The 22679-nt window shown below is 47.0% G+C and overlaps 1 protein-coding gene across 7 annotated transcripts in view; it reads left to right on the top strand.

Annotated features, from left to right (window-relative positions):
• Positions 1–1760: 1760 nt before the first annotated feature.
• LOC134541308 (gastrula zinc finger protein XlCGF57.1-like) overlaps positions 1761–22679 on the top strand; it is a 36635-nt gene continuing 15716 nt past the window's right edge. Inside the window, exons 1-5 of one of the 7 annotated variants that reach the window (XM_063384678.1) lie at positions 11405–12149; positions 13384–13600; positions 13947–14030; positions 16644–16724; positions 20600–20733. In XM_063384678.1, coding sequence (XP_063240748.1) covers positions 13544–13600; positions 13947–14030; positions 16644–16724; positions 20600–20733 — 356 coding nt within the window. In that variant the 5' untranslated portion in view covers positions 11405–12149; positions 13384–13543. Of the gene's footprint in view, positions 1894–10982; positions 11336–11398; positions 12150–13383; positions 13601–13946; positions 14031–16643; positions 16725–20599; positions 20734–22679 lie in introns of those variants that run through there. The other 6 variants (XM_063384679.1, XM_063384672.1, XM_063384673.1 and 3 more) reach the window with 6 other exon arrangements.

Genomic DNA, 22679 nt, shown 5'->3' with positions numbered 1-22679 from the left:
AGACACCACGTAGAGTCGCCGGAGACACGGGCCTACGTGTTGCTAGCCCAGTTTATCAAGTGTAATGTGTTAGCGGAATAGTTGTTCGCCTAAGTGTAATTCGTCATGTCAGGGCTTATGTATCACCGTCGTACGGCAGTGCGCCACCAAACTTAATAACGATTCAGTCCCTGGGACACACCTAGTCACCACGTAGAGTCGCCGGAGACACGGGCCTACGTGTTGCTAGCCCAGTTTATCCAGAGCTAGGTATTAGTGTAGTGTATTGTGCTTCAAAATATCGTGTGCCATGTCAGAGTGTCTTTTGTAACTTTCGCGTCACGTATACGAGTCTGCCCCTCACGCGCATAAGAATCGTGAGCCGCCACTGAGGAAGTGAGCTGCGCGTGTGACTAGTCGCGTCGGGCAAACCGTTACGGCCAGAACGGGCAGCACCATGTATTGGGCTGTGCTGTATTAAATTCACCAACTATCTGAAGAGGTTTTGTGTTATTATTCAGGCGTCCCGAGTGGCCTCAACAGCTCGGGGGGCCCTACTGCGTTGACCCCTACCTCTAGCCACAAGGCCGAACCTTCCCTGAGATCACGAACTGAACAAAATCACGTCTAAATACTCAGAGGTAGTGGGGACGGCATCACCGCATTCGAAAAGCATAAACAGCAATTCGCTGCCTCGCAGGGGTCAACTGTCTTGCATCTTGCGTTGTTATCCCCTGACAGAGCTGCAATTTCCAGCTGACTACATTAACCTGCTCCCGCGTGTCTAACAATCCGCTTTCACTGTGTGGAATGAACCACATTGCTCAATTTTCTTCCATTTTGATTGCCACATGTGCTGTGCTCTGCATTTCTCTCGCGGCTGTCCGGCCTGAGTGGAGTGTCAGGAATTCGCTGACAATGTTCAGACAGGTAGGAAGGACCACCTCACCTCCTTCCCAGCTGATGAACCTGTTTCCATACATTTTTTCCCCCTGTGGACGATATCATGATCGCTAAATGACAAGGAGTGAGCTAGTTAGCCTAAGTTTGGCCCAATTATGCTTGCATCATGCCGAAGTTGTATTCATGTGAGCTAGGCTTCACCAGCGACAAATGTGGAAGGGGAAGATGTTCCCACGGCATAAAGCTGCATAATTATACATATTAGGTACACTGATGTCTTCTCACATCGTTAACGTGTGTTTTCATTGCACCATCGTATGTCTGCATGTCTGGAAATGCTCTCCTGTGTATTCTTTGGACTTTATTGAATAATATTTCCATTTTGAAATTCTAAATTCTGTATTTTGATAGTTCAGTTGCCACACTAGTTGAGCACCATTGATTGCCATTTGGGCTATATCGTGGTTAAAGCAAATGTTAAATTTGTGCCACTGTAAGCTCTGTGGGGGAAAGGGTTACTTGCCATGTGGCTGGACGCAAATGTTTTTGAATGTAAGAAATAACTCCAAAATTATGTTGATTTATTAAAGGAGAGAAAACACTTGACATGGTGCTACCAGAGAACTCAGCCCGTATAGTATCATTTTTTTTAACTGAAAATTGTATTTTTATGGGTTTGTGCCACTTCTTGAATATTGCATAGTGCTGCACTTATAAACCTTTTTCTGGTTGCAAAAAATTTATTAAAATTTATTTCCTATTTTTTAGCTGGATTTTCTATAAAATCGTGTTTTAGTTATTTAAACTATTATTTATGATACGATTTCTTATTATGTTTTTTCTTTCATGTGATGTTAAGGGTTGCATTCTCTTTCAACACATTCTCTATGGTTCTATATTCCCAAATAAATAAATAAATATTTGATACAACCGTAACTTTTGATAGTGTTATTAACTGTTTTTGTTTAAAATAAATATCATTGTTAAAAACATTTTAAAAATATGAAAAAGGTATCGCCTATATCTATTTTTACCAATAAATGTTATCTGTTAAATGCAACGTCCCTCGGCTTCAGGTCCCCGTTTTCCCGTTGAAATAAATGTCCTGTTATGCCCGTACTGCCCTCGTCGGAGAGGTGTGGGTCCAGGCCAACGTGGCCGGGACCGGGAAAGGCGGGACCTGGAGGGAGAGTGAAGTGATTGCGAGGAATGTTGGTAGGTTGTCGCAAGCAGAACACGGCATTAACGAATTTCACGAGCCGTCTTTTATTAACGCTTATAAAGTCCTGCCGCAGCCTGGCGGAACCGTCGCGGAACAAGTGCCCTACCACGGCGACACGGACTCCCTGATGACGGGGCGGTTCTCAAATACGTTTCGGCGCGAATCGTAAAGTTTATTAATGCTAGGCTGACCCAGTGAGAAAGGGCCCGAAGACGGAACGCTGTACATACGCGGCCCGTTACGTAATGTTCCGTGGACGGCGAAAAGTTCAGAGACTCGTAGCACCACGTTCGCGTTGTAGAAACTGCCCGCTAGACACGTCTCCCGATGACTCGTAAGTTAACAATGCTAAGCTGATTCGCGGTGGCAGCTCAGCTGCCGTGACCGACTGCGGACTGAGCGAACGTTCAATCCCGAGCGCAACGTGCGCGGCTCGCGGAGCAACGAACACGTCTGTCTCCGCTCGAGACCAGGACGCGACTGCCTCTCCCCGCTCGCCCGCGGGCCGGCGCCCGCGGGTGGCGGGGAGGGAGGGGAAAATCGGCCGGCGTGGGAGAGAGCTCCGTCCCGCGGCGCGCCAGGCTGCAATTACATACTACGGCGAAACACTTCAGAAAAAGTTATTGAATTATTTACAAAGACATACACGAGACATTAATTACACAGCGAACTTGCACAATGAATAATAAATAAAATAAGTTAATTACACACATTCAAATCCCTTAATCGTTTACAAATATATACACACTGAAATAAAAGATAAAGTCACATAGAAAAAACACTCGTTGGCATGCTAGGGCGCACGCGGGTGCGTCCCTGGCCGTCGCACACACTGGGGTTCACTGGGGGGGAAAATAGGCCCCCTCAGGCCCGCGTCGGTGGCCAGGTACGGCCTCTGTATCTGGGAGGGTACGACGACTGTCGTCATATGCCCCCCCTCTCCCGAGGCCGTCCTGGCCCCCGACGCCGACCTAGACCGGCAGCTGCGTCCGCGTCCGGCCACTTGTCTGGTCGTCGGAGCTCGTCACGTCATTCCGTCCGGGTCGGGCAAACTGGGGCAGGAGCTGCATCACGCTGCAGCGTAACCCCCCGTCGGTCGTTTGTCTTACGTCGCGGGGTTTGCGCTGACTCCCCCACTCGTAGTCCCGGAGGTAGTGGGGGGCCGTCTTCTCACGCGTGGACCGGCGCAACGCCGGTCCCCTCCCCGCGTGAGCGGTCATCCTCGGCTCCCCGGAAGGCAAGTCCAGGACCACCTGCTGGGCCCTGTCGACATCGCCCTCCCCACTGAGGAGCCGGACCGTTACCCCGTCTGTCACGTCCTTGCTCACGTCCGTCCCCGTCACCCGCCGTTCCCAGGAGTGGACGTACCTCCGTCCACGTCTCTGGGTAGGCTCCGGCAACGTCACCACTGGTTCACTCAGGTCGACCAGGTCGCCCTGAGCAGTGTTGTCATGTGTTACGTCCTCGATGAGCGGTCCATCAGTGTCGTTGGCGTAGGCGCTGACGTCATCAGGCGGGAGCACCCGGTCCACAAAGCGCTCCAGCTCTGCCATGCTTGCGCCACGCGGACCCCTTCCGCCCCTTCTGACGGGCGTCCGTTCCCCGCCCCCTCTTGCCAGTTGCCAACCACCGTTCCCCTTTTGCTGTCCCCCCGTAGGAGGCTGAGTCGGTGTCGTCGTGGGGGCCCGTCCATGTGTCGTGCCCCAGGTGTCGTCGTCCCAGTCAACGTTCCTGCCAACCCCCCGCAGTGACTTGGGGTGGGCGTGTCCTCGTCGACGTCCCTGATCCGGCTCCGGTGGCGTCACCACGGGGTCACCGAGGTCGACCAGGACTCCTACTGCGACGTTGTCATCGGTCCTGTCCCGTGTGTCACCGTCCCCGTCAGCGTTCTCGCCTGCCACTCGCCGTGACCCGGGGTAGGCGTGTCCCCGTCGACGTCCCTGATCCGGTTCCGGTGGCGTCACCACGGGGTCATCGAGGTCGACCAGGACTCCTACTGCGACGTTGTCATCGGTCCCGTCCCGTGTGTCGTCGTCCCTGTCAACGTCCTCGCCTGCCACTCGCCGTGACCCGGGGTAGGCGTGTCCCCGTCGACGTCCCTGATCCGGTTCCGGTGGCGTCACCACGGGGTCATCGAGGTCGACCAGGACTCCTACTGCGACGTTGTCATCGGTCCCGTCCCGTGTGTCGTCGTCCCTGTCAACGTCCCTGCCAACCCCCCGCAGTGACCTGGGGTGGGCGTGTCCCCGTCGACGTCCCAGGTCCGGCTCCGGCGGTACCACCACAGGGGCGCCGAGGTCGGCCAGTACACCTTCGGTGACGTCATCCTCGGCCTCGTCACCGTCCACTGGTCCGCTGTCGTCGTGGTCGTACTCGTCGTGCGGGTCGCCTATCAGTCGAATGTCGTCCCTGTGCACCTTAGTTGTCCGTCCGTCGGCGCGACGCACGAGGTACGAGGTGGTGCCCAGTCTGTCTACGATCTCCTGTGGCCCCGCCCACTTAGGAGCCAGACCGGCGCAAAAGCCCCGCTCGCCAGCCGACAGGTGATGACACTTAACAAACACCTGCTGGCCAGGCTCTAGTCGTGCTGGGGGCTGGTGCGTCTGCGGCGTACGTCTAGTCAGGTAGTCAGCTTGGCGACGTCGGGCGTCTTCGCGCAGATCGTCCGTGGTCATGTTGTGCAAGTCGGGGGTTGCGCGCGCTTCCCCGGGCAGGGCGAGGTTCCGGCCCTGCACCAGTTCAGCGGGGGAATGGCCCGTGACCGCGTTCGTCCGACGGCGCAGGCAAAACAGCAGCGTCGGCAGGTGCAGGTCCCACTTGGTGTGGTCCTCGTCCAACCGGATGCGCAGCTGAGTTTTAATGTCCTGATTCCGCCTTTCGGTCGGATTCGCGCGCGGATGGTAGGTGGGCGTCGTGTGATGCTCCACCCCCCAACCCGCGCAGGACACTCGCCAGCTTCTCCCCGTGAACTGCACCCCGTTGTCCGTCAGCAGGACCGCGGGGTACCCGTATCGCGGGAAGAACTCGCGCTCGAGCAGGGCAATCACGGTGCCGGCCTTCACGTTTGGTACTGCGAACGCCTCCGCCCAGCGGGTGAAGACATCCGTGACCACAACAATGAATCGCCGACCACGGGACGTGCGAGGATACGGCCCCATAATATCCACCGCCACAGTGTGGAAGGGATTCCGGGGCCGTCGTGGGACCTGCTGCTCCTTGCCGTCGGGTCGCCTGGACTTCCGCTCCTGGCAACGCAGGCAGGCCCGCACGTAGCGTCTTACTTCTGCCGCGTCGCCAGGCCAGCGGAACGTCCGTCTGACCTCACGCAGCGTCTGCTCCGCGCCCGGGTGTCCCGCCAGGGGGTGGTCATGCAGGTAGCTCAGGACCCAGCGCCTGGCCTCGGGCGGCACGTGGGTCCGCCACCCGCTCGACCTGTGAGCCCCCCTGGTCTGGAGCACCCCGTTCAGGCTCCGGCAGCCCGGTATCACCCCCTCCCCACACTCTGTCAGTCGGGTCCGGGTGTCGGGGTCCCGGAGTTGCGCCGCGTGGACCCACGCCAGCAGGTCAGTCATAGTCTCGGGTCGCGCGTCAGGTGCAGGAGCAGTGGGGCTTGTCAGCGCGTACAACGCGCACGGTCGCGGCACCGAGTCCTCTACCCCGCGCTCACGCTCAGGGAGGAGCACTTCCTCCCAGCCCTGGTCGTCGTGGAACTCATTCTCAGGGTCCGGATTCCGGGACAACTCGTCGGCCAGCTGATTTTCACGTCCAGGAATGTGCTCGACTGTGAACGAGAATTCCTGGATCAGCATGGCCCACCGAGTGAACTTAGACTTCCGGCCCTGAGCGGAGTCCAACCAGCGGAGGCATTGGCTGTCGGTTCTCAGCGTGAATGAGCGGCCCTCGACGTGGTGACGGTACCTCTGTAGGGCCCAGACCACCGCAAGGCACTCTTGCTCATTCACGTGATACTTCCGCTCAGCCTGCCCAAACTTGGCGCTGGCGTACTCGATCACGCGCCTCTCGCCCCGGTCATCCATCTGGTACAACACCGCCCCCATCCCCTCCTGACTCGCATCCGTCTGGATGAAGATGGGGCGGCTGGGCACCAGGCGTGAGAGCGTGTGACAGTTCCTGAACCGGCGCTTCACCTGTCGCAAGGCCTCGTCCGCGGCGGGGGTCCACCGGAACTTAGTCTTCGGCGACAGTAGGTCCGTCATCGGGGCCGTCACCGTGGCGAAGTCGGGGACGAAGGACCGCAGCCAGTTGAGCAGCCCCAGCAGCTTCTGGAGCTGCTTCCTGGTCTTCGGTGCCCCCTTTCCCTCTATTAGCTCCAACTGCTCAGGTCGGGGGCGGCACCCCTCCGCCGTCACTATGTGTCCTAGGAACTCTATTTCCGTGGCCCCAATGTGGCATTTCTTTGGGGCGCACGTCAGTCCGTGTCTGGCCATACGTTCTAGCACCAATGCCAGATGGTGCGCGTGTTCCTCCCACGTCCTGGACCAGATGATAACGTCGTCCAGATAGGCACTGGCGAACTCACCAATGTACCCATCCAGAACACGTACCATCAGGGCCTGGAACGTGGCAGGGGCGTCCATGAGACCAAACGGCATGGCGCAGAACTGGTAACGTCGACCGTCTGGTGCCGTAAATGCCGTCTTAGGGCGGTCCTCCAGACATACCGGCACCTGCCAGTAGCCTGATTTTAAGTCTAGTGTCGTGAAAATAGTGGCGTCCCCCAGTCCTGCCAGTGCGTCTGTGATATTGATCTGCGGGGGCGGGGCGGGAATGGTCAGTTTGTTTATCGCCTTGAAGTTTACGCAAAAGCGTAGACTTCCGTCTTTCTTGGTGGCCAGCACCACCCGTGAGTTATACGGGGAGGTGCTGGGTTCCACTACCCCGTCACGTAACATCTCGTCAATTTGAGTCTGTATGGCCTCCCGTTCCCGGATGCCAAATCCGTATACCTTCTCAAAGGGAGGGCGGTGCGGTACCATCGGTATCCGGTGCTCCGTCACGTTTGTCCGTCGTAGCCGGTCCGCGGCCGCAAATACCTGTGCCTGAGAGGTGAGGACATGGTTGATGACATCGACGTACTCCTCTGGAACACCGTGCTGAAGGTCTTCTAGGCGAATGACTGACTGAGGGGGACTGGGGGGAACCTGGTGCACGCCGTACACCGTCCAGCGCCCCTGGGTGCCGAAGTGCATCCGGCCAGCTCGCACTTCCACGGTGGCGTCGACCTCGTGCAGCCATGGGACCCCCAGAATCAGCCCCTCGCGGAGCTCGGGGACCACCCAGGCCTCGACGTGGCTAACGTGACCAACGATGCTCATTGTTACCTGAGTGATGCCCCCTGCTGCAACGACGGCATCCCTGGTGGCCAGCTGCACCAGCTCCCTCCGCGGTGTCACTGCCTCCGCTCCCACCAGGTGGGCCGCGATGTAGGTTCGGCTGGCGGCGGTGTCCACCAGGGCCAGCATCTCCCGCCCGTTAGCGCGGACAGGAATTCGCAGCAGCTCCGGCTCCTCGGGGCCGACCTGCCCCAGCTGTGCAGTCGTCTGTCCCCCACCGCCCCCGGCCACCTGGCCGTCCGGGCGTGGGGAACTCGCGGCGAGGTCCGCGGCTCGCTCCGGCGCCGACGTGTTGACGTTCCGGTGGTCCACCTCGTCGACGACAGGTCGACGAGGCGGCTGGTCCGGCCCTGGTATAACCGGCCTCAGGGCCGCGGCGGTGGCGCCGGCAGTCAGCTGTCCTTGCCCGGAGATGGTCGGCGGGATGCCTGCGCTGATGCTCTGATTGTCCACCCCGTCGACGGCGTGTCGACGAGGCGGCTGGTCCGGCCCTGGTACACCCGGCCTCAGGGCCGCGGTGGTGGCGCCGGCAGTCAGCTGTCCCTGCCCGGAGATGGCCGGCGGGACGCCTGCGCTGATGCTCTGATTGTCCACCCCGTCGACGGCGTGTCGACGAGGCGGCTGGTCCGGCCCTGGTATAACCGGCCTCAGGGCCGCGGTGGTGGCGCCGGCAGTCAGCTGTCCCTGCACGGAGATGGCCGGCGGGATGCCTGCGCTGACGCTCTGGTTGTCCACCCCGTCGACGGCGTGTCGACGAGGCGGCTGGTCCGGCCCTGGTATACCCGGCCTCAGGGCCGCGGTGGTGGCGCCGGCAGTCAGCTGTCCCCGCAGTTGCCTCGGCATGGGGACAGCTGATGAGGAGTAGTCCCGTTGTCCCCTGCTTCCCGGCGGCATACAGGACGTTAGTGCGGTAGGCGCCGGTGGTGGTCGACGTGTTCTGTCAGTTACTGGGACTGCCGGTGGCTGGCGGGCCGGGGAGCGGCACCCAGTTGTCCCTCCGCCCCCGGTCCTGCGTTTCCCGCCTGCGACGTGTTGCCTTCGCGCGCCTCCTCCCACGCGGCTCTGGTGGGGCAGAGGCGATGCCAATGGTACGCGTCCGGGCAAAAACGGCATCGCGGCGGACGTTCGTCCCTCTCTCTCGTATCTGTCCGCTCGTGACGTCCTCCTCCTGTCGCAGCTGGTTCCGGGCGTTCCCTGGTGCCACCGCGGTCTGTTGTCCTGCGCGGTCCCGCGCCGCCGGCGTAGCTCACCACGGTCAAGTCACTGTCCGTGACCTCTGTGACGGTGACCCCTCGCGGCCCCGAGCGAGCACGGGGAGCTCTCGCGCCCCTGAGTGCCGTCCTCCACTGCGACATGTCACGTTCGATCACGCGGGCGAGGGCCACGAACTCCTCCGTGTCACGACCAGCAGCCGTCCTCATGAAGGGGCGAAACTCTGGCAGCAATTGTTCGACAATGGTTGGCAACGCCGCACTCACGTCCCCACTTGTCCCCAATCGGCGGAACATGCGTAACTTCTCGTAAATGAACTGCTCTGCACTCTCGTCCTCCTCCTGGTTTCGGCAATAAAATGTCCGCAAACACATTGCCCGCGCCTGATCGTTATCAAACCTAGTTTTGACTTGGCGCACAAAATGTCCCCACTCGGTATCAAAACTCCCGGTCATTGACCACCAGTTCCTTGCCTCGCCGCGGAGCTGTCCCGCCACTCGCGGCGTCCACTCCGCCCGTCGCACTTCGTACAGTTTTAGGAGGTGTTCACACTCCCGCAAAAACTCCCGCGGGTCCTCGTTGTCTCTCCCCGCAAACTCTGGCAACTCAAACTGCGTGCTCACGTACCGCACTACCGGCCCATCTGCGTCCGCGTGCCTGTCCCCCTGTTCCCGTTTACTGTCCTCAACTGTGCTGTCCGTGCTGTTTGCGCCCTCGGCCGCGCCGCCGGACCCGCAAACCTCGTTTTTTACGTCCATTTTCGCGGAGTCTCCCTCCTCACACAAGTCCGTTTCGAAACTCATTAGATCGTATCTTTCTTGTCCCGCCTGTTTCCACGCCATCCTGTCCTCCTGTGCTACTGATCCGCGGATCGTGAACACAATCTCCCCCAGTAATACAATACGATCCTCCCCAGCGCGTTATCTTCAGTCCGGGATACCGCTGCACCGCCGTCTTGTATTTCTGTCCCCCACGACGCGCTATCTCTCGCCGAAACGTCTCGTGTTCGCGCCGTTCCCGCGCTGCGTTATCTCCCGCCGGCGCGCCGGCGCGACGTCTCGAATTCGAGCCGCTCCCACGCCGCGCAGCCGCACCTGCTTCCGTTCTGTCCTGCACCTGCGCGCTTGCGTGCGCTTGCGTGCGCTTGCGTGCGCTTGCGTATGCTTACGGCCCCACGTTGGGCGCCAAATGACGTCCCTCGGCTTCAGGTCCCCGTTTTCCCGTTGAAATAAATGTCCTGTTATGCCCGTACTGCCCTCGTCGGAGAGGTGTGGGTCCAGGCCAACGTGGCCGGGACCGGGAAAGGCGGGACCTGGAGGGAGAGTGAAGTGATTGCGAGGAATGTTGGTAGGTTGTCGCAAGCAGAACACGGCATTAACGAATTTCACGAGCCGTCTTTTATTAACGCTTATAAAGTCCTGCCGCAGCCTGGCGGAACCGTCGCGGAACAAGTGCCCTACCACGGCGACACGGACTCCCTGATGACGGGGCGGTTCTCAAATACGTTTCGGCGCGAATCGTAAAGTTTATTAATGCTAGGCTGACCCAGTGAGAAAGGGCCCGAAGACGGAACGCTGTACATACGCGGCCCGTTACGTAATGTTCCGTGGACGGCGAAAAGTTCAGAGACTCGTAGCACCACGTTCGCGTTGTAGAAACTGCCCGCTAGACACGTCTCCCGATGACTCGTAAGTTAACAATGCTAAGCTGATTCGCGGTGGCAGCTCAGCTGCCGTGACCGACTGCGGACTGAGCGAACGTTCAATCCCGAGCGCAACGTGCGCGGCTCGCGGAGCAACGAACACGTCTGTCTCCGCTCGAGACCAGGACGCGACTGCCTCTCCCCGCTCGCCCGCGGGCCGGCGCCCGCGGGTGGCGGGGAGGGAGGGGAAAATCGGCCGGCGTGGGAGAGAGCTCCGTCCCGCGGCGCGCCAGGCTGCAATTACATACTACGGCGAAACACTTCAGAAAAAGTTATTGAATTATTTACAAAGACATACACGAGACATTAATTACACAGCGAACTTGCACAATGAATAATAAATAAAATAAGTTAATTACACACATTCAAATCCCTTAATCGTTTACAAATATATACACACTGAAATAAAAGATAAAGTCACATAGAAAAAACACTCGTTGGCATGCTAGGGCGCACGCGGGTGCGTCCCTGGCCGTCGCACACACTGGGGTTCACTGGGGGGGAAAATAGGCCCCCTCAGGCCCGCGTCGGTGGCCAGGTACGGCCTCTGTATCTGGGAGGGTACGACGACTGTCGACAATACTAATTACGTTTACTTGTAATTTACCATATTAACTATTAACTGAGTTTTGGTAGGTTAGTTTGGTTGCTTAACAATACTGTATAATCGTTCGAATGGTCTGTATATTATCTTTATTAAAAAGACATTGTGTGGACAATTGGTTGGATTAGGTTAGGTTATCTATATTATAATTATGTTAAATTGTTTGGTTTGTAGGTTAGATTCGGTTTAGGTTAGATATACTGATAATACTTTGAAATTGTTTGAACGTATAGCCAGGAATTATAGTGCAGCTAATCTATGAAACCGTTCACACGCACAGTATTTTTAATGCATCTAACTGAACCTATCCACGAATTCTTAGGATTATTTTTTTATTGGAGCAAAATTTGTCAAACAAGGTGGACTATTGCACTGACATGTCCTAGCTAGTTATTATAAAACCTTTGTACTCTTGAGATCAGATTTTGGTAAATATGTAGTTGGGCGATATTTGTTAAAGAAAAAATTTTTAAATGCTGAAAATACTTTTATTCTATGCTTTTTAACTTTCTCTTTTCATATAACTCGGTGGAGATAAGAAATTGCAAATACTTAGGTGATTATGCTATTCTTATTTTGCAATACAAGACCTGTGCAATCATTCGACCGTCACAATTTTTTTATTTTGCTGTGTGTTCGTGAATGCCTAATGAATTAAAATGGTCGATTAGGTCAGGTCAGTTTACATTATATATACTTTCAAACTAAGCGGACATTAAAAATAATATGAATTAATTTTAATGGTTGTTTAGTTTTAAAGTATTTATAATGTAACTGCCCGACCTAACAAACCGGGACACAGGATGAACAGTAGGAACTCACGTTTTTTTATTTTTATTTATTACTTGCGCAACAATATCGAAATAATAAATAAAACATTAAAATTTGAAACGTTAAAAACTAACCTAAGTTAGAGGTGCGTACAATTCCTTTGCCATTGTAAACAAGTAACAATCGTGAATGACGCATGAATGCTCAGGTATTGTGATGAAAATTAAAAAATTCGATATCTCCTAAAGTATTTGGAATTTATTATCTCCGCCGGGTTTATTGAAAAGAGGAAGTTAACGAGCATAGAATAAAAGTGTTTTCGAATTTTACAAATTTTTTTTAACACACATCGCCGAACTACATATTTACCTAGATGTTTTGTTTCTATTTGACTGGCTGTGCGTAAGCATCCCACCTTTCCAACTGCACTAATTGGAAGTTGTTTGTGGTTTACTCAACAGATAGTGCACGTAAACTATAGAATGCCACTTATCGCCCCACCCATGATTTTTTCTCTGGTATCACGAAGTAGACTACAGTACCACCTGGTTTAGTTAATTTTGGATACAAATATTTTGCTATGCATAGTTTCCCATTTTTCCTGCATTTGTAATTTTTCATACTCATGAAGTTTTGTAGAAATTTATGCACGGTATTATATTTTAAAACACCGCGTTAAGTTTTAACATGTAAAGACATAATTTCTTTGAATGAAATATCAGTATCGCTAAGTAGACCCAAATTTTAGGGGAGGGGAGTAATTATGTCTAATTTAAGATATCTTAAAAGCATAATATTAAAACATGAAATACCCCTATATTCCTTGACTTGTCCTTTAATAAAATCGTGGTGGTAATGACATAAGCTTCACCATCTTGGTAATGTCATTAGTAGTGTTATGGAATTGGGAATTAGAATAGTCACAATTGTGCTTGCATGCAGTTTTAGAACAGTGATGTTTGTATTGTGATAACCATTATCAAAAACTATAATATAACTAGCCTATAATTTTTTTGTTCCATTCGTCTATGTTTGCAAATTTAATTTTTACATCCTACAATATTTGTTAGGTTGGTAAAAAATTAGTTGTGCTGTGTTCAGCCTGGGAAGTCCCAATGGGCAGTTGGCGGGGTTTTCTAATTGATGTTATGCAGCAAACTAATGTGAATAGTATATTGTTAATAATATGTTCTGAATGCTTATTTTTATTTTGTTGGTGAAAATAATGACTTTTTTAAAGCTAAACACTCTGGAAAAACACTCTGAAATTATCGTAATATTATGATTTGGTGCAAATTGAGTAAGGATTATGTTTATTTTATCATGGTGTTCAGTCCTACTAGTATACCAAGTAAAATAGTGTACAGTAACAAATGAAACTATTAATTGTATAAATTTCAGATAAAAACTGATACTGAAGTGGAGAAAATTATTAATGAGCGAAATATAAATACATAAACATGATAATTTCTCTAAAAAATTTTACTCGTGTTTAGAAGATGTTGTAGATATGTTCTTTTATAAACATGATACTAATGAATGCATTGAGGTTTTTTTGTAAATATTAGTTTTGATAATATTAATAATTTTTTCAGTCAAACTTATTTATTGTTATTTTTATTTAATGCAATGACAGGGAAGGATAAAATACTGATGGTCTGTGGCAACATTAGTGTGTACTCATTCCAAAATTCTGCCCCCGAAATAAACGATAAACATAAAATGTGTTTTTGGAGGCACAAGTCAATAGAAATACAGCCAACTCTGAAAACAAATTCAAACGATTTTTCCAGAGGATGGAGAAAAAAAAAACCCTCCATCCAAGACAACTGCTGAATACCATTGCCACGAAGGTAGACTTCTTTACTTTATAGACTGGTACCTATTCATAAAAACAAGTGAACAGTATGGTTGGTGCTGAGATATTTTTTGCTACTTATTTAGTGTGCCATGTGCTGAGATAGTTAGCATACCTACTTGTTATGAAGGATGTAAGTTCCTGACAAGCACAAACTAGCTGTTAAACTAGCAGTTTACCACTCAAAATGTATAAATTATTTCATATCAAATACAGAATGTAAATCTCTCTGGCCAAATGCACAGCAGAAAGTAATGTGTTCTTTTCCTGGCCTTGTGACATGTAAATGTCATTCTTCTGAGGCGACCTCTGCTATTTGTGATGCCTTTTATTTCTTCCAGGCAGCGAATGAAGACTTGATGTTGAAGCAGGAGCCCAGTGAGATAGTTTTCCCTCTAATCAAGGAGGAGTCGGTGAATGAACTGGTGAGTAGACTTGGGTGAACAGGACTGTGAACTACAGATGGTTTCAAACCCGGTCCACTCTCTTGAAGTGTTGGAGTGTCTGTGCCGTACACCTGGTGATGTGTCGTTCCCGGTCCTCAGTCCTCGGTCGTGTTATGTTCTCGGCAGTTCAACAAGAACCAAGAACCGAGAATTAATTTGGGAACCATGAATTTTACAGCGAATCCTCCTAGTGAAAAAACTGTACACTATCTTGTGTTTGAAGTTTCATGGAAAAGTGGATCCAACAATTAAAAAAAAAAAAAAAATTATAAAGCCTTCATGGAAGTGGTAAAGCATGGTGTGTATCTGTCACAAGCACAGGCAAGGCACACCTTCTAGCTTTATGATTTGCTGCTAGTTGAAACACTCTGCACCTGTTTGAGACAGGGCAGTAATGGTTAGTATATCTTCCTTCACCCTCGTGCGCTAGCTCACCTCGCCCAAGTGGAGAGATAGTGCGAGCAGGAACCAGAACAATATCAAAAAATGGGGATATATTAGGACAGACAAAATACTGTACAGCATTGGTTCCCAATTTTCTTTTCGGCCAGGGACCCTATGATCGACTTTTTATTTTGGCGGAACCCTTAATCCTTCAAAGGAAGTTATTTATAATGATTGTGTTTACTTTATATGACATTCATTATGACTCACGGAACCCCTGTGACTCTGCCACGGAACACTTTTTGGGAACTGCTGCTGTACAGCATTAGTATCTATTACAAACTACTCTGTATTTCCACTAATAATTTTGTTTTATTCTTTTTAGGCTCTAAATGACAAATTCTGCTGTTACATGTAGTAAATACTTTGTATCAATCTAATTTATAATTAAAATGGTATTTTAATTTGATTTTCTATTGTCTTAACCTTGTTTTTAATCTAAGAATTAAATGTATGACCAGTTTTTCACATAATTGTGAAGTGGGGTGCTGATTAGACATATTCGGCAGCAAACATATCTATCAGGACATACTGTATCTTTGGTGTGCCTGGGAATGTTCTGCTATGTTACAAGTTGTGCTGTTGGTGACATAACTATGACTTCTTCCCCTGATAGCTACACTTCACCTGCTTGAGGAGGGTGTGTGAAGAGTGCTTAAGTTGGCTTTTGGGGGGGGGGGGGGGGGGGTGGCAGAAATGAAGACTTTGAATGCTGACTCTTGCAGTTTAGCATTTTTTACATTAGAAAAGCATTAAAACTTGCAGGGTTCAAGAAAACCACGTGATACGTATAATGATTAGACATAAAAACAAAATACAAATTGAAAAACATGAAGTAAAAACGGTACCTATCGTATATGATGATGCAGTTAGTTGGCTGTGGTTCTTACGCTGGTGATGAGAGAAGTAATGGGCCACCGCGTGGTTGGCTGATGGACCAGGCTGAGACACTTGCTCCAGGGCGTGACATCGCAGTGTGGGAACGAGACTTGAACTACCCCTTCGCAGTGCATCCACACAGACCTGGTCTGCTCCCTACATTAAGGCGTGCTTAGATGTTGAATTAAATACAGGTGGCTGTTTGGCTTCCCACACGCCTCTCTCTTTGTAGGTACTCACCATGTAATTACACTTTGACATGTGGTTAATATTACAGATTAATTACTGCGTACATGGCCTTAAAATTGTATTCCTTTATAAATAATACAACAAATAAAAAGTTTTATACAAATCTCTTTCAGTTACATTCCTTACCACCCAGTTGGTTGGACAAGTCTGTAAGCATTGAGGATTATAAATATCTGAAAGGTGTTATTATAACAATCTATTATGCAGTCAACCTTCCTAAGTCAGCATTTATTATTATTTTTTTTGAATAATGAAGGTCACACTATGCATCAGTACTGCTAAAGGGTCATTCCATGTGAAATCAACCAATAAAAAAATTGATTTGGACCTTAACCCTTTAGATTTGAATGATTTTTGGTAAACATGTTGTAGCGATGGGATAGTTGATAAATACATAATTTTAAATTTTTTGGACTACTAGTTTTTGAGTTATAGCCATTCAAAAAATAAAAAAAAATAAAAACATTTTTTACAATATTTGGATACAGTAAAAAATATATAACTTCAAAACTATTAGGTCTAGAGAGCTCAAACTTGTTTAATTCTCTTCAGTATTTGATGGGCTTTAACCTTATATATAACAAGGCTGTCATCCTTCAACTTCCATTTTTTTTCAAAACAATTAAAAAACAAATTTTTGAAAATCTCAAAAACACCCATTTTAATTTTTTTTTTCGAAAATATATGTTTTTTGTATACTAATAGGCTACCTCTATACGAAGTTTCATAATGGACCAACAATGGACTCGTCTAAAAAAATAAAGTCTTAATAGTGCTTAAGCCTAAATTTACTGATAAATGTTGTCCAAGAGTGAGAATTTAATATTATTTTTTTAAATTCCAAAAATTAACAAAATCTGAAATGGTAAGGTTCAGAGCACTGGTTGATTTCACATGGATTGACCCTAGAGTGAAGTCCTCAGGGTGTGGTTTGTGGTTTCCCCAGGCGATGATCTCAGAGGACTGGGCGGAACACTGCGCTGGACCATTCACGTGCCGAGTGATGTCTTGTTGTTTCAGCCGGCAGATGTAGATGTCTGTGTGAAGCAGGAGCCGAGCGAGCTGGGTTTCCCGCCAATCAAGGAGGAGTTGGATGAACCAGTGAGTAGACTGCTTTGTGCAGATGTGACTATACCACACTATACCTTCCATACCCTTAACAAGTATTATTATGAACGTTGTATTTTATACAAACCTTATATTTGAATTGTTATATTATTGTCATGCCGTGGCTAGTGATGTAGCGATGAGGCTGGCCAGACAGCTGTCACACCGGCCTGAAGAGAGGGGCGTGATGCAGGTAGCTCCCGCTGTCTCGTACCGGCACCAGTAATCTGATTAGTGCTGCACCTCTCTCTATCCCCTCCCCCTTAAATATAATTGATTATAGAGTAATTGATAAATTAGAAGTTAAATTAGCCCATCTTGCCCTCATTCTTTCTAATTTATTTTGTATTTCATAAGGAGTATTGCCAGTCTCTCTTTCTGTTTTAGTATTTTCACATTTGGGATAATTCTTTTGATGTTCCTCCATTTCATGATACGTTTGAGGTATCTGTTGTCACTCTCCACTTATTGAAATTCCATTCACATTTCTTTCAGGCACGAATCAGAATTGTTGAAGCTACAAAATTCCTTGGGGGTCAAACATTCTAGAGAGGTAATGAGCTACTTCATTTTCCCGCCCTTTGATATTTTTGAGCATGAATTCAAACCTTGTGAGACAGATTAACCACCCAGCAAGTCTCCCTACTGGTTTTTCTGATTCTAACAACTAAGTGCTTGGTTATTAGTATGCAATGCAATTCATATTAACTCAAGATAGTCTCAAAACTCCTCACAGCTAAAAGTACAGGGTAAGCACTCCATTTTATAAATTGCTTATATTTTCTGTGAAGTTATTAGCAGTCTACTAGCACATGTATCGGGTATAAGCGAAAGTACATCATACTGTAACAACACCCGCCCTAAAGAAATTGCGCTGGTATGACTCACAACACCAATTGTTTATCAAAATTTGAGAGTCATAAAACTTTAGATTTTACAGTGCAACTTTAAACTTTTGAAAAGCCTCTTGAGGTAATTCAACATTTTTCTGCTTTCAGGAATTTAGAGGTTTGCAAATAGTTGCAGAATAAGGAATGAATTTTGAATACAATTCTGTCATATCTAAAAATCTTCTTACCTGTATTAAGTTTTTGTTTGACAAAGGAAAATATATAATAGGATGCAATTTATCAGGACCCATAAATAATTTTTTGTCTGATATTACAAAACCCAAGTACTTATGTTTGTGCTCATGAAATGTTGTCTTTGAAAACTGTAAAGTTAGCTTCTCTTTTCTTTTGTAATACTTTCCCCACATCTACATCAATATATGTAAGGACAAACTCATATTGATATTCCTCTAAAACATTAAACATAATAAGAGACATTGCCTGAGGCTCATTTTACCCCTTTGGCAATTGGGTCCATTTATAGAATCCCCATTGAGTAACAGATGCTAATTGCTTACAACTGTTGGAATGGAACTAACCCTGCAAAAAGGATGCTTTCAAGAATGGTATTTAGTTTTTATGTATTTTGAAAAACCAACTTACTTACTGCAATTACCAATAATTATATGAGGGTCATGCAATAAGTAACAAGCCAAATCGATGTACTTCAAAAAAGGTTTATTTAATAAATGTTTAACTTTCAAAAGTTGAAGTTGGCATCCTTTTAATTAGGGTACTGGCACCTTATATGAGACTGCTGCCTAATATGAGACCCCTTGGTATCTCACCAAGGAAGTGCTGCACTGTCTCGGTAGTCAGTGGAACTCTATGCATAAGCCATTTCAGGCACCAGTAGTTCGGCTGGTGCCGCTTAGTTAAACAGTTGCAACGCTGTGACGGTCTGTGAGTTTTGTTTACGATTAAAGTTATTTCTACGCCATCTTAAATATTCAATACATCAGAAAAGGTAAGTGTATATGTATTTATTGGTTCCTATAAATAATATATAACCATTTATAGTTGCGATCACGTTATTACAGTAAAGGTATCTTTTTTAGTTAACCAACAAACTCAAGTTTTTTGTCGCCATGTCCAAGTTCCCAAAATGAGACCTGTTAGAGTTACCTAATATGAGACACGTCTCATATAAGGCAACTGGTATCTCATATTAGGAAACCTATTGGTAGTTATTATGTTAGATCAACGTAATTGTTAATGGAAGTTTTTAAAATAATGGGATAAGTATAATATACATACAAGATTCATTTTGCTGAACGCAGCCTATATAAAACAGTGTTTTGTTTTGTGGCCATAGGCGGCATGGCCACTTGATTTTAGATTTATTTTAATTAATCTTGAATTATGGCTGTTACGTAATTTTAGTTTTAATATTTGCCTTTTTTTTTTTAAAAAGTATTGGTTTGTTATAAGTTTTGTAAATCTTATTTTTAAATATGTTTTTATATTATGTTATTTTTTACGTTAATGGTTTAGTTTCTTAATATTTAATAATAACGCTTTGGACTTTCAATCAAAATTACTGTGCGACGCTCCCCCGCTGTGAGCATGCAAATGGACTGTTCCAAGGCTATTAGGTGGTGGGGGAAATACGTCGAGTGGGAGACAGAATGAGCTGTAGGCGAAGAGTCGTCAGCTGATCGCCGTGTGGCGCGTGTGCGCTTCGAGCGTAACGGGCGCGATGGCTCGTGGTATTGGGCCTGGGCAAGCTCGCGAATACTTTTTTAAATAAAATCAGCTGACGTGTATTGAGCTTTGGGAATACTTACGTTGTCATGGGTGCCGCCAAGAAGAAGAAGAGTTCACGCTACATTTTCTGTTGATTGCAGAGTTAATATGAAGCATTTAGCACCTCTGCTAAATTATAGCCTGCTAAACTCCGGGCCAGGAGGTCCGGGGTGTGATTCAACGTACATCGTTCGTCCAAGTAAGTGATTCCGGCCCTGAACTTTTGCCCCTGTAATCCCGGGGCGTTGATTTGGACTTTGCCAAAATAAGAGTGAATAATTCAAAAATAACTTGTGCAAAATGACCCTGCCCACAACTTCGAGTGTATGTTCCATCGTGGTACCAATTTTAACGAAGCTTGTATCATGCTCGCCGCGAAGCGTCAAAAATTAAAAATCACTCGGGTGTAATTAAGACATTTTAGAGTGACATTTATCTTTATTAACTTTTATTTAAAAAATTGTAATTCATTATTTATATACACACACACACACACACATATATATATATATATATATATTTTTGGAGCAGTTTTTCATCAATGTCTGATTTTATTTATGGGTTTATTACAGTATTTATTTATTGGTATATACAAAAACGTGGCTCTATTAAAAGCCTCTGTAGCACTATAGGGCAAAAGGTTATAGGTATTATTGTAATCTTTTTGAGATTTTGTCTTCAATTAAATTGCCTGCCATGTTCATACGCAAGTAGTCTTATTAAAGTTTTTGGCATTTCAAGTAATTACGTGTTTGTCGTTTTAAATACTATTACTCTGTTCTCTTCCTTTTCCAAAAGGTCTTTGAATAATTTACTTAAGAATTTTGGGGCGCCGGTTTATTGGAGCAGCACGCAAAATAATAATTTGAAAAAGATTAAGAATTTACGTGGAGTGTTTAAGGCTGTTCCCAGACGGGTGTCTGACTTGTGGTGGTGTGACACAGGGGGTGCCCACCACAACAGTTTTCGAACAATGTAAAATCCAAACAAAAAAAATAATACTTTTTAGTAACTTTTTTCATCAGAATATTGACCAATACATAAAGTTTCTTTTTTTCTTTTTCCTTTACCCTAAAGTGCCTCTCTGTAAACATAGGGTCTAAGCTTGGCTACGGCAGAGTAAAGCTTACATAAATTTTACTCAGTTCTTTTCCAGTGCCAATGTAGTGTATACTTATAAATGTTTGCACTCAATAAAAAAAAACGTTGTGCATTTATATTTATTTTTTGCAGATGTCACCACCTAAAATTACGAAAATGTGGAGTCAGCAACAGATGGTTCGTGCAATTCGAGCTGTAAGAAATAAGGACATGGGCTACACACGAGCTTCGAAATACTTTGAAGTCCCTAGGGGTACTCTAGAAAGGTATGTTAAAGATACCAAATCTCTTGAGGAGTTGATTGCAGTTCCTCTTGGTATAAGGCCGGTATTAACCCCAGAAATTGAAAGATTGCTTGTTGAATATTGTGTTCAGATGGATGCAAGATATTTTGGTTTGAGAAAAGCTGACATAATGCGGATGGCTTTTGAACTAGCTCTAAAAAACAGCTTGCCTCATCCTTTTTCTGATAACAAGCATTCTGCTGGAAAGAAGTGGCTTAGAGGTTTTTTGAAACGACACCCTATTCTGTCAGTTAGAAGCCCAGAAGGGACATCCCTGGCTAGAATAAAAGGTTTTAATCCTGAGAGCGTGTGAAAAATTTGTGATCTTTACGAACCTGAGTTCAAAAAAATTCATAACCGGCCTCAGAGTATTTAATGTTGATGAGACAGGCGTATCTGTTGTGCAGCATAAACATAGTAAAATAATAAGTGTGAAAGGAAAGAAAAATGTAGGTATAATAACATTAGGTGAGCGAGGAGCACTGATTACGGCAGTTGTTTGTATGAATGCGGCTGGCACCTACGTACCACCAATGTTTGTCTGGCCACGAAAAAAATACGAACGATATTTCATGGATGGTGCACCAGCTGGTTCAATTGGCACGTACAGCCAATCTGGATGGATAGAAACAGAAATTTTTACACAGTGGTTTGACCACTTTGTAGCTTTCACTTGTCCAAGTGCTGAAGACCCAGTTTTGTTAGTTTTATATGGACATAATGCACACACTAGAGACATAAATGTCACAGACAAGGCAAAAGAAAATAATGTAACTATCATATGCTTGCCTCCACATTCGTCGCATAAAATGCAGCTGCTTGATGTTGGGTTTATGTTTCCATTGAAATCTTATTATGCGCGAGGGAAGTAGAAAATTATCTCAAGCAAAACGACATGTGCGACTAACCCCATCCTTCTCCTCTAAGACTGACACGTGTTGCGAGGCTTTTTAATGAGGCCTACACAAAAACAGCAACAATGGAAGCATCTATGAATTCTTTTAGAAAAACAGGTTTGTTCCCGCTGAACCGGCATGTTTTCAGAGATTACGACTTTCCTCTTCATTCTTCTACTGATAGGCCAATTACTTTATCATCACAAGCTTTTCCCTCAACAACTGCAGAACAACCTAGTCCGAACGGGTCAACACCACAGCCTGATCCAACTGCAATGTCAACACAACATACTGGCCCTCCTACAAACTCAGCGCCAAATAGGCCTACCATTGCTTCAAAAAGTTCTATGTTACAGGCCACTCATTCAACAAGTTCAGCACAACAGAATAAATATTCTGCCATAACCAATAGAGAGGATAAGACGTCGCATAGCAAAAAAACGGTGTCTCCGGGGGACATTATTCCTTTGCCATATTTTCCTACAGAGGAGCCAATTTCAAGTAGAAGAGGCACTGCAAAAGTCATCACATGAACACCTTACAAAGACCAACTAAATGAAAGTATTGCTGGAGGTAGAGGTAAAGGAAAAGGAAAAAAAAACAAGAATGTTGTCGCTACTTTTCACCTCAACAGTAAAACCATTAAAAGATGCCAGGATAGGCCTAAGTTTGTCAACAAAACGAGGCCAAAGAAAAGGAAGACCACACAGTTGGAGTCATCAGAATCGGATGATTTATCCAATTCTTTTTCGTTGGAAGACAGCTCCGTTGGGATGGATGATATGGACGACAATGATGCAGAGTGTATATTGTGTGCTTTTATAATTTTTTAAAAAAAAGTGTCTCATATTTGGAGCCTTTACCCTACTTCTGATCAGCAGTTCAATATAATATCGTAATCATAACCTATTAATTAGTCAGTTCAAGATTTCAAGTCTGATTGATAATTAAACTGCGGAAGAAGAAAGTGCTGTGATTAGATTTTTAGTCGCGAAAGGTGTTAAAGGTAGTGGTATCCATGCAAGGATGTTA

The sequence above is a fragment of the Bacillus rossius genome, chromosome 18, assembly GCF_032445375.1.
Source record: "Bacillus rossius redtenbacheri isolate Brsri chromosome 18, Brsri_v3, whole genome shotgun sequence".
Lineage (NCBI taxonomy): Eukaryota > Metazoa > Arthropoda > Insecta > Phasmatodea > Bacillidae > Bacillus > Bacillus rossius.
Note: the sequence above shows the minus strand (reverse complement) of the source record. Positions and strands in the feature narration are given on the sequence as shown.